We start from the raw sequence: 12882 nt of genomic DNA on the forward strand, positions 1-12882 counted from the left end.
GGAATTTTGTTTGCAGTTCTTGAGTTTCAAGTCCTTTAGATGTTGCTGTCCGGATATTGCATAAGGCCTGGTGCAAAGAAATTGGGTTGCATAATATGAATGACGAAGTCATCTGTAATTGTGTGGCAAAGCATTTTTTTAAAAATTCATTTACAGGTGGGTGTTGCTGGCTAGGCCAGCATTTATAGCCCATTCTTAATTGCCCTTGAGAAGGTAATAATGAACTTGTTGATGTTGACTGTGGGGGAATTCAGTGATTTATATGACTAGAATTGTTCAGTTTTTGATTAATGGTAATCCAGAGAATGTTGATAATGGGGGATTCAGTGATGGTGATAACTTTGATTGTCAAGGGGCAGATGCTGGAATCTGAAACAAGAACCCCAAAAAGTTCTATACCCTAAATGATCCTGCATGGAAAGGCAGCTATTTCCTGAAGTTTTGTCATCTTTGTGATAAAGGACGTGTACAGTTTTCCATATTAATGATATGCCAAAAGTGAGAATGTTTAAACAGTTGGATTTATTGAATGAAATAATTGGATATAATGGATGTAGAAACGCCAGCCCTGGTCACAGAGAGGGCTTCAGTTGTTAGGGCCCATGGCAGAAAGTCCCCGAACGTTTTGCCGAGGTATTGAGGGTCATGCAAAATTATAGAGATTCGGTGAAACCTTCTGCAACAGCAACACCCAGCAAAACGACAATAAGGAAAATCACAGATTTCCAATTACTGTGAAATATGCTGAGGAGCAGAATAGATCTTTGATGGTGAAAAGTCAGAGAAAAATCACAATCAAATATCAGCAGGTCTGACAGTATTTGCGGAGAGAGAATAAAGGCAACGTTTCGAGTCTCGATAGGTTCGTGACAGGCACTGTTTGACTGGCTGAGTGTTTCCAGCCATTTCTGTCCAACGTATCGATCTCTAGCGATCTCGAACTGATGGTGAAATTTGATAGAAATCCCCAACCCTCCCATCAGCCTTATCACATTATTGTTCTTATTTTCTGAATACGCCTTCCACTTTGCCCTGTGTTCCTTCCTTTAGAAAAGGAGGAGCATGTTCTGTTTTTTTTTAAAGGAGTGTCAACTTTGCACTAATGTTCCGTGGCATGATGCTCTGACCGAATTTACGCGCACCCACGGAGTTTCCACGAAAGTTGGTTTAAATTCGTCCTTGCAAAAGCAATTTGCATAAACCGCAACACGTAAAAGGGCGCTGGTCTGGGCGGGTGCATCATTCGCTTTTTATTCTCCTGGCCTTTGGTACCTGAACCTGGAAGCTGTAAGTTGATGCTGGAGGACACGGCTGCCTTTGGGCTGAATCACAGTAAGTGAGGAATCTGAAGTAGACGGAGCTGCTTGCTCCGGAGTGCAACTATTTTTGTTTCGATTTGTAAAACGCAGTTATTGTAATGGTTTGTCTAGAGAAGTTTTGTAAATTGCAGCCTTAGAAAATGATCACCCGCTCGCATGTTTATGCAGGACCTTGCCTTTGTAAAGTGCTCCAACTCAAGTGATGCTAGCCAACCTTTAAAGGGACCTTGAAGTGTGAAAGCTGAGTTTTTGTTTTCTAATTCCTGAAAAAGTTTTGCTTCCCTGGCCTCAGCTAAAAAAAATCGATATCCTAAATGATCCAAGATGGAAAGGCAGCTATTTCCTGAAATTTTGTCATCTTTGTGATAAAGGACATGGACAATTTTCCATATTTCATTCCATTGGCATTCCATATGCCAAAAGCATCCATATTAATGATATGACAAAAGTGAGAATGTTTAAACAGTTGGATTTATTGGATGAAATAATTGGAGATAGTGGGATGTAGAAACACCAGCCCTGGTCACAGAGAGGGCATCAGTTATTAGAGCCCATGGCAGAAAGTCCCCGAACGTTTTGCTGAGGTATTGAGGGTCATGCAAAATTATAGAGGTTCAGTGAAACCTTCCGCAACAGCAGGATCCTAAGGAAAATCACAAATCTCCAATTACTGTGAAATATGCTGAGGAGCAGAATAGATCTTTGATGGTGAAAAGTCAGACTGAAACTGCAGAGACCAACAAAACAATAGGGCAAGAGATAAAAGTGTTGGGAAGATCTAACAAACTGTGTTCTCTCTGTTTGAAGGTTGTCCCTTATTCTCTCCACGAAAGTTAACATTAGCTGAGGTGTTTTTTTTTAAAGTTTATTTATTAGTGTCACAAGGAGGCTTACATTTATACTGCAATGAAGTTACTATGAAAATCCCCTAGTCGCCACACTTTGATGTGGGTACACAGAGGGAGAACTTAGCATGGCCAATGCCCCTAACCTGCATGTCTTTCAGACTGTGGGAAGAAACTGGAGCGGCTGGAGGAACCCACGCAGGCATGGGGAGAACTCCACACAGACAGTGACCCAAGCTGGGAGTGGAACCCAGGTCCCTGGTGTTGTGAGACAGCAATGCTATCCACTGTGTCACTGCATTGTTTGGTTTAATAGAAACATAGAAAATAAGAGCAGGAGTAGACCATTTGAGCCTGCTGCACCATTCACTCTGATAATGCCTGATCCTCTGTCTCAATGCCATATTTCCACTCTCTACCCATATTTAAAGTCTAAAAATTTATCTATTTCCTCCTTAAATTAAGCTGATTTATTCCAGAGCAGGTAAAACATACAGAAGAATTACAGGAACAATAAAATTCACTTGGCATTGTTAGCGTGAGTGGGCGAACCGATCACTACGGACTCAGGGTGAAGTTCAATAATGGCACAGCTTTATTTTCTTTACGTCGATGGAGAAGCACAGTCAGGACATACAATCGGACTGTCCTGAAAGTGCTCTAAAGACTCCCCCACAAGGGGCTACAGTTATACCTGAACTTCGCGTTTCAAATGCTAATCCTTTATTTACAGTATTTGACTTCAGCCATCCTGTTTTGATGTTTTCGAGTGTTGGAGCAATTGTTTTAAGTGTGTGTTAATTGTTTTTGTCTGGTTGGTTATCAATGGTCTGGAATCTCTGGGGTTTGAACCATAGGTGTGTTATTGATCTCAAGAGTTTTGAGGGGCCAGGGACGCTTCCTTAACTGTGTTAATTTTAGGTGTCTCCATGGGTTGTTTGACTGGTTTAGAAGTGCTGATTTTGATGGGGTGGGGATGTGTCTTTAATTTAGTTCCTGTAGGTGCCATCCTGTCCAATTTCCCTTATGTGCTAGCCCTCATTTGCATTCTAAAAGCATGCTCTTGCCTACTGATCAGTGTCTGTTACTTTGTGATTTTAGTGGAGGGCTCTGAGGATAACTTTAGTTTGCTTCCATTTTGTGCGCCCAATTTCATAAAATTTGTTGTCTGATAACAGCACAATCAATTCAACATCTGTTTAGACATCATTAGCAGTTGGGGGTGGGAGGAGTGTTCTTTGCTTAACATTGAAATAATCTCTTAATCAAGGCAGAAGTATCATGTGTACAGCTTCACTGGTGGACTGCGGGGCTGACTTCATGGGGGAAATTTTAACAACAGAACATGGATAAATTTGGGTCTGGTGGGATCAAACCTATCTCCAACCTGTTCACTTCTGACTTAATACGCTTTCAACTTTTGCCCACATTGGCTGCACTTCAGGGCAAACTTCATGAGCTTAAAAGCACTTTGGGGTTTCCTGAAATCTTGAAAGATGCTACATAAATGCAAGTCTTTTGGTCTTTTATTAACTGAGTTGGGAAAATGAGCAGGTACCCAACCCACTGTGAGGAAACGGCTTGACACTTTAAATATTATAGTGAGGCTGCTGACCTTATTGTCATTTAGCTTTGTGAATATAACTGTGATTAACAGCTCCATCCAAGTGAGGCTTTGACAGATGCAGGAGGTAAGTTCCTGCTGTGTCCAGCATGCCTGATTGGGCAACCTCCATCCTACATGGTTTCTGACTTCCACCCACAATCGACTCATCAGACCTATGATCCTCTCTCCACACTCAACAAGCTTCTGACTCCTTCCTAAGCCTCCAACCACATCCCTCAGGCATCTGATTCTCTCCCCAGTCATCTGACCACCCCCTTCCATTAGCTTAAAGTTTATTTATTATGTCACAAGTAAGCTTACACTAACACAGCAATGAAGTTACTGTGAAAATCCCCTTGTCGCTGTGCTCCAGTGCCCATTCAGGGACACACAGAGGGAGAATTTAGCAAGGCCATTGCACCTAACTAGCACATCTTCCGACTGTGGGAGGAAACTGGAGCACCTGGAGGAAGCCCACACAGACACGGGGAGAACATATAGAATCCGCATGGACAGTAATCCAAGCCGGGAATTGAATTCGGGTCCCTAGTGCTGTGAGGCAGCTGTGCTAACCACTATTCCACCATGCTGATGGCTCAACCAGACCTCCAGTCTTTTTTCCAAGCATCTGACCTCCCGCAGCTACATTGTGCACCCCTGATCCTCTTCTCCTCCAGAACCCAGGATCAGCAGCCTTGGAATTGCTGAATTAACCCTCCCAATGAAACTGTCCACCTCCACTCCCTATTAATCTGTCCCCTTCCCTACAGTTTGAAATTCTTCCTCCCACTCCAGTTAACAAACCAAGTCCCCTGCTCTCCTCAGGATCTGCTGACGATTCAAAGATACGGAGAAACGTGGCAAGGTGGTTTTCTTTGCTGAACTTTGCTGTTTATTTCTGCTGTCTATGGAAAATCTTTTTTGCAGAAATGCAGTTATTGAACAACAACATGGATTAAATATAGAAATTTGTGGGTTGGTCATGAGATGTCACATTATGACAAAGCACTCCTGCTCATTAGAACCTAATCATTGTGTTCCATTTTATGTTACTAAACATTTTATGCCTGTAAGAGTGTAGAAATTCATGATTGGAAATGTTATTCATGGGTGACCTCAAGTCTAGATCCAGAATCAAAAAAAGCAAAAATCACTGAGAACCATCGAAATGGGATGACAGAGGGAAATAAAATTTTTTGACATCCAAGGTTCTCACTGACGGGGCTCCTCTTGTGGAATTTAGGGTCAATGGCCTTTTACAGCCGCTTCATCTCCTGAGCTGTGAGGATTCTAGAATTAAATCAGTTAAGTTCCATTCCATCATTTATCATTTCAATAGATTTTGTTTCCCATGGTGGACATTACTATTCCTGTTAACCACCTTCATTCCTCACTCCTCCCTGAAGCACAGACTATTTCAATGAGTCAAGATCCAATTGCCTTTGTGCTTTTTTAGAATTATTTTCATGGGATGTAGGCAGCATGGCAAGGTAATGCCCATTCCTGGTTGCCCTTGAACTCAGTGGCTTGCTAGACCATTTCAGAGGCAACTACATAGCTTTGAGTTTGTAATCTCCTGTAGCCCAGATCAGGTAAGTTTGACTGATTTCCTTTCTGGAAGTAGCATTGGTGAGTGAGATGGGGTTTTATGAGTTTGGGGTCACCATTGTTGATTTTCAGATTTCTTTATTAATTACTGGAATTCAAATTCAACTAGGGATTTGAACACATGCCCCCAGGGCATTAACCTGAGCCTCTGAATTACTAGTCCAGTGAATTTGAGCCGTGAAGTCATGTTACAACTGTACAAAACTCTGGTGCGGCCGCACTTGGAGTATTGTGTACAGTTCTGGTCGCCACATTGTAAGAAAGATGTGGAGGCATTGGAAAGGGTGCAGAGGAGGTTTACCAGGATGTTGCCTGGTAGGGTGGGAAGGTCTTATGAGGAAAGGCTGAGGGACTTGAGGTTATTTTCATTAGAGAGAAGAAGGTTACGAGGTGACCTAATTGAGGCATACAAGATGATCAAAGGATTGGATAGGGTGGACAGTGAGAGCCTTTTACCTCGGATGGTGATGGCTAACACGAGGGGACATAGCTTTAAATTAAGGGGTGGTAATTATAGGACGGATGTCAGAGGTAGGTTCTTTACTCAGAGGGTAGTAAGGGCGTGGAATGCCCTGCCTGCAGCAGTTGTGGACTCACCAACTTTAAGGGTGTTCAAATGGTCAGTGGATAGGCATATGGATAACATTGGAATAGTTTAGGTTAAAGGGGCATTAGGTTGGTTCCACTGGTTGGCGCAACATCAAGGGCCTGTACTGCACTGTAATGTTCTATGTTCTATTACTATGCCACTAGTTCCAGGTCATATGCTTTCAGCTATGATCTTTGCTGCTGTTGGCACTCCTTCACCTATGTTGCCTTCAGCCCAACTGTGTCATAGGAGACTGAGCTCTGCATGTGGAGCCTGGTGAATAGTACAGTTTTAATAATCAGAACTAGTTAACATAGGGACAGCCTGGCCACAGAAAGGAATCAAGTAAGCAAAATGTTATCCTGGGGAATAGAACAGGTTACAGGGAGCTTAAGGTTAGACAGCCTATTGGAGTGGACAAGCTCACCCATGTTTTCTTTATTTGTTGCAATATTACAAAAACAGGTTATATACCAAATGTTTCTCATTGAACTCAATGTTCTTTATGTTCTGCGTAATAAAGCAGCTTATAAATCACATTTGGTGATATCTCAAATGTGTTAACTTGATCTGCCTTTAATGGGATTGAAGAAACACCCACATGACACAGAGACCCTGTCCAGAAGAGAAAGGAATATATTTGACAATGTGCTGACATTTATTGTGGAATCAGTTGATGCCACGTCATTTCAGGAACTGAAGTATTCAGTTTTGATTTCAGTGTGGTTTAGAAAGATTTTAAAATCAAAGTCATACCTCTGACCTCAAATCTCGTGGTACTTGACTTGAGGCTATCAAGATTATTTTGTCATTTCTTGGCAAAACTTCTGATTTATCAGAACTTGTTTTTATACAGCACCTTTATGATAAAAATAAGCTTTGTGTGGAGGAACGCCAAAAAACCCAGTAAGGAATACGGAACGTTGGTTAGACCGCATTTGGAGTACTGCGTCCAGTTCTGGTCACCTCACTACCGGAAGGATGTGGAGACTCTGGAGAGGGTGCAGAGGAGGTTTACCAGGATGTTGCCTGGCATGGAAGGACTGAGTTACGAGGAAAGGTTGGAGAAACTGGGACTCTTCTCCTTGGAAAGATGGAGATTAAGGGGAGACATGATAGAGGTATATAAGATACTGAAGGGAATAGATAGAGTCAATAGTGAGAGGCTGCTCCCTAGATTGGGTACAATTACGAGAGGTCATGATCTAAGGGTGAGGGGGGAGAAGTATAATTTGGATGTGAGAGGAAGGTTCTTCATGCAGAGGGTCGTGGGGGTATGGAATGCGCTACCGAGTAGGGTGGTGGAGGCAGGCACGTTGGACTTGTTTAAGGTTTACTTAGACACATGAGCGAAACAAGGATGGAGGGTTATAGTAGGGGGTATTAAATAGGGTCAGAGCCCCGGGAGACACCGGAAATACAGACTTATATGTTAACGTTTTTGTCTTTTTATTCCGCAGGGTCGGTCCACCTTGTTGTCAAATGAGGGGCATGCGCACGGTGGGTTGTGCGTGGGCTGCTCTTGGAGGTCCCGGGAGTGGCCTAGTACTTGGTGTCGGTGTGTGTGCTTAATCCTGGACCAGTAGACGGGCGCCGCAACAGCTCAGTGACTATCACTGCTAGTTGTACAGATAGGTGGATTTGGGCCTGTGTCTGTGGGAGTTTGCGCATTCTCCCTGTGGTTGCGTGGGTTTCCTCCAGTTTCCTCCCACACCCCAAAGATGTGCTCTTAGGCTGATTGGTGTACCAAATTGACACTATTCTCCCCTGAATCTGGCTAAATTAGGGGTTCCACTCACATACACACAGGGCAGGGTAGGTGTAGGAGGATGCGGCGGCGAGGGCTCGTTGGGCCGAAGGGCCTGTTTCCCGTGCTGGGTTGTTGTTTGTTCTTTGTTCTTTGAATAGATACTGAGTCACAGAAAGAAAAACTGAGGGATGACACGACTCATGGTTTTATGGTGGAAAATATTTTCATGATGCCGTTCCAAGGCTAAAGATTTTAAACATAGAAACTGGAAGCAGGTGTTGGGCATTTGGCCCTTTGAGACTGCTCCACCATTCATTTTGATCGTGGCTAATCATCAAATTCAACATCCTGATCCCCCCCCTTCGTTCCATATCCCTTGATCCCTTTAGCTCTTAGAGCTATATTTAATTTCTTCTTGATGTGGAGATGCAGGCGTCAGACTGGAGTGGGCACGGTAAGAAGTCTCACAACACCAAGTTGAAGTCCAACAGGTTTATTTGGAATCATGAGCTTTCGGGGCACTGAACTCACCCCCACTCACCTGATGAAGGAACAGCGCCCCAAAAGCTTGTGATTCAAAATAAACCTGTTGGACTTTAACCTGGTGTTGTAAGACTTCTTACTAATTTCTTCCTGAAATCAGACAATGTTCTGTGGTAGTGAATTCCACACATTCAGAAATTTCTTCTCGCCTCAGTTCTAATAAGTTTACCCCTTGTCCTCAAACTATGACCCCTAGTTTTGGACTCCCCCACCATTGGGGGCATTCTTTCTGAACCTATCCTGTCTAACCCTGTTAGAATTTTATAAGTTCCTATGAGATCCTGTCTCATCTCTTCTAAATGCCAGTGAAAATAATTCTAACCAACTTAGTTTCTCGTCATATGACAAACCTGCCATCCAAGGTTGCAACCTTCACTGTACTTCTTCTATAGGTCAGACATCCTTCCTCAGGTAAGGACACCAAAACTGTACACAGTACTCCAGGTTTGGCCTCACTAATGCCCTATATAATTGCAGCAAAACATTCCTATACTCATGTCCTCTCACTATGAAGACCAATATACCATTTGCCTTCTCTATTGCTTGCTGTACTACACTCACTTTCAGAGACTGATGCACGAGGAGTTCAAGGTCTCGTTGAGTATTCACCCCTCTCAGTTTACACCCATTCAAGTAATAACTTTTCTTCCTATTATTGCTACCAAAGTGGATAACCTCACATTTATCCACATTGTACTGCATCTGCCATGCATATGTCCACACACTCAGCTTGTCCAAATCACACTGAAGCATCTCTGCATCCACTTCACAGTTCACCCTCCCACCCAATTATTATATAATGTGAACAGTTACAGTCCTAGCACAGATCCCTGCAGAACCCCTCCAGTCACTGACTGCCAATCAGAGAAAGATCCATTTATGCTAACTCTTTGCTTCCTATCTACTAAACAGGGATATACTGAAGAGCTGAGTTGGAGGACTGAAATGTGTAAGTGATTGGGATGGCAATTCTCCTGGATTTCTCAACAGCCTCCTGGGATTGGACATAGATTTATGGATTGTGCCTTCTCGGACAGCAAAAGAAACTGATAGTTGGGCTTGGGAGAATGAGGTGTTGAAAAGAGAGAAATACCACTTTCAGCAGAACCAGGAGCAGCAACTATAGTAACATAATAAGAGCGAGTGAAGCCTGATGTCTTAACATTGGGCAGACAGTAGTGTAGTGTAACATCACTAGGCTAGTAACTCAGATATCTCGGCTCATGATGGGTTTAAATCCCACCATGGCAGTTGTTGGAGTTTTAATCCAAGTAATGAATTTGAAGGTAGTCTCAGTAATGGTGATCATAATTGATTTTTGTAAAAACCCATCTTGTTTATGAATATCCTTGAGGGAAGAAAATCTGCCATCCTTACTTGGTCTGACTTACATGTGATTCCAGACCCACAGCAATGTACTTGACTCTTAACTACCCCCTGAAATGGCCTTCAAAGTCAGTCAGTTCAAGGGCAATTAGAGAATAGCAACAAATGCTGACCTTACCAGTGACAACTACATCCTGTGAAAGAATTAAAAAAAGTATTATTTCCACTTGTGGGAAAGCGAAAGCCAGGGACAAAGATTGGGGATTCTTACTAGAAGAGCAAAATGGAAAGGGAGGACCAAGATTCTTGTGAAGGTGAATTCACTTTTAACTCCTATTCCAACAAGACTAAAACCAATTAAGGCAACTGAATATTTGGATAGTAATTCTAGAAAGTTTATTAGAAAGTAAAATTATATTTAACAGACATAAGGCTGTTTTGGTTGTGCTTTCTGCTACAAACATCTCTCTTCTGCCAGTTTTGATCTTTCACACCATGTGGAGAAGTTTTTTGTTTCTCAGCATTGGGTTTCACCTGTAGGTCCTCTATTGTTTCTATGTAAAGAGAAAAATCAGACCCTGGGCAAGATTTTACAACCTCGCTTGAGCGAGATTGCAAATTCCCAGCCGTGGTCAATGGACATTTCCATTGTCACTCCCCACCCCCCACTTCACCTTGCTTGCTCTGATTCTGCGGTGGGTGAGGCATTCAATTCCGGCGACTGACTTTGAACCTTTTCTGCCCATCAAACTGCCTTGTGTTTGGCTCAGATTTATCAGTCAGTTTTACCAGCCTGTTTTAATTGGGATTTGAGATTTGAGATGAAAGGGCACCTGCCAGCAACTGTGAATGGTTTTTTTCATTCGTAAGAACATAAGAAATAGGAGCAGGAGTAGGCCATCTAGCCCTTCGAGCCTGCCCCGCCATTCAATAAGATCATGGCTGATCCACTTTCTAGTTATTGTTCCTTTATTTTGACACAGGAAACATGAAATTTGTGTTACAGTGAGTTACACTTTGTTAGCAAGGTTGCTGTGGGTTGTCAGATTTCACAATTCTTTTCTGCTGACACAGGCGATCAGGAAGTTGCAAAAACTGATTTTTTGCTTATGGAATTCTTTTAGAACTCATAACTTGATCAAGATTTTGGAACTAATTGTGACCTGATTAGCTAAGAGAGTCCATTTTACTTTAAATCAATGTGTTAGTGTCACATTAAAGAAAGTTAATGTTAACCACATCAAAACTACATACACTTTTTGAAACACTGAGGTGTGAATTTGAGTTTACTTAATCCCACTGTCTGTTCACAAGGGGTATGATAAGGCACCAAAAGAGCTAATGCTGTGCACACGTGTCTGTGCAAATTGTAGTGGACACCACCACCTTGGTGAGGGCTTTTGGCAGAGTTCATGCAACTAATGTCTGCTGGGGGTATGCCCAGCAGGAAGGGTATGATTTCAATCAGCATGCAACACCAGTTATCATTTTAGAACTCAATGCTCCAGCCAACTCCCTCTCTTAACCTTGTTCTACTGAACACATGTTAAAAATAGCAGGAAGGATCATCACTATGAGTGCAATCTGTTTGGGTGATGTGGCTGTCAAAGCTGAATAAGTGGCAGTATCTGCAAGCTGCGAGATGGAGTTGGGAGGCTTACAGCAAGGCGAGTGAAGGAAAGTGGTGAAGCTATGAATGACAAGTATAAGTCCCAATCAATAGAGATAAATGACTTGACCAGTGATTGTGGCTAGTGGTGTAATTGGCAGGATATAGCATATGGCATCTGAAGATGCATTCACGTACCTTGGCTACTTGCGTGAGGTTATTGAACCTCTTGTGGCACTACATCCAGGTCCTTTGGGCTTAGCTCCTGGTATCGATCTTCATGACTCCTGCTACTTTTTGACCACATGCCCAGAGGGCCTCCTGACCCCCTTTGGATACACAGATTTTCTCCTTCTGTCAACCACCTCCGCCAAGACCTCCAGTGCAGTGTCTGAATGCCCTAGGGCCTCCACAAAAAATACAGAGCAAATCCAATCTGGCCAATTATTGCCCCATCAGTCTACTCTCAATCAATGCTTCTACTTTCTCAGAAGACTAAGGAAATTTGGCATGTTCGCTACGACTCTCACCAACGTTTACAACTGCAACAAAGAAAGCATTCTTTCTGGTTTCACCACAGCTTGGTATAACTCCTGCTCTGTCCAAGATGGCAACAACCGAAAAAAAGAGTTGTGAATGAAGCCTAGTCCATCATGCAAACCAACCTCCCATGCATTGACTCTGTCTACACTTCCCGCTGCCCTGGAAAAGCAGCCAACATAATCAAAGACCCCATGCACTCTGGACATTCTCTCTTCCACTTCTGTGTCAGGAAAAAGATACAAAAGTCTGAGGACACGTACGAAGTGACTTAAGAACAGTTAGTTTTCTGCTGCCATCAGACTTTTGAATGGACCTGCATCGTACTAAGTTGACCTTTCTCTGCACCTTAGCTATGACTAATACTATGTTCTGCACTCTCTCTTTTCCTTCTCAATGAACGGTATGCTTTGTCTATATAGCACGCAAGAAACAATACTTTTCACTGTATGTTAATACATGAGACAATAAATCAAATTAAAGTGCTGTAACTGACAGTGCTAACAAATAGCACTTATTGTCTGACTGATGCTCAGTTTGTGTTTCACCAGTGGCACTTGACCTCATTGCTGTCATGGTCTAATCATTGACCAAAGAACTGAATTCAAGAGGTGAAGTGAGGTGAGAGAGTGAATGCCCTTGATAGCAAGGCAAAATTTGACCAAATGTGGCATCAAAGAGCCCCTAGGACAATTGAAGTAAAAGGCAATAAGACAGAAACCCTCGATTGGTTATAGCCATACCTTGCACAAAAGAAGAGGGTTGTTTATTTGAGGCCAATTGTCTCAGTCCCAGGACACTTATATATCAGTTCATCAGCGTAGCATCTATTGCATCATCAGTGAACTTCTCCCCATCACAAGGGAGTGGGAATGATGCTGATAAAATGTTCAGCATCACTTGCAACTTCACAGATACAGGTGTTGTCCGTGTCTATATGTAGCAAGACCTAGACAACACGGAGGCTTGGTGTTATTAAGTGGCAAATGGCATTCATGCCAAGCAAATGCCAGGCAATGACCAACATTAATAAGAGAGAATCTAATCCTCTTTCCTTAATAGTCAGTGTGGCATCACTGAATCCCGTTGTGGTTACTACTGATCAAAAACTGAACTGGACCAACCTTATAAATACTATGACTAGAAG

The 12882-nt window shown here is 42.7% G+C and overlaps 1 protein-coding gene across 1 annotated transcript in view; it reads left to right on the top strand.

The window, feature by feature from the left end:
* The first annotated feature begins 602 nt into the window (after positions 1–602).
* LOC145349292 (interleukin-18 receptor 1-like) overlaps positions 603–12882 on the top strand; it is a 53294-nt gene continuing 41014 nt past the window's right edge. Inside the window, exons 1-2 of the mRNA XM_080197799.1 lie at positions 603–633; positions 1305–1332. Of these exons, the coding sequence (XP_080053925.1) occupies positions 603–633; positions 1305–1332 (59 nt within the window). The remainder of the gene's footprint in view (positions 634–1304; positions 1333–12882) is intronic.

This window comes from Carcharhinus amblyrhynchos, chromosome 10 (assembly GCF_965287045.1).
Source record: "Carcharhinus amblyrhynchos chromosome 10, sCarAmb.v2.hapA, whole genome shotgun sequence".
In the NCBI taxonomy this organism is placed as follows: Eukaryota; Metazoa; Chordata; class Chondrichthyes; order Carcharhiniformes; family Carcharhinidae; genus Carcharhinus; species Carcharhinus amblyrhynchos.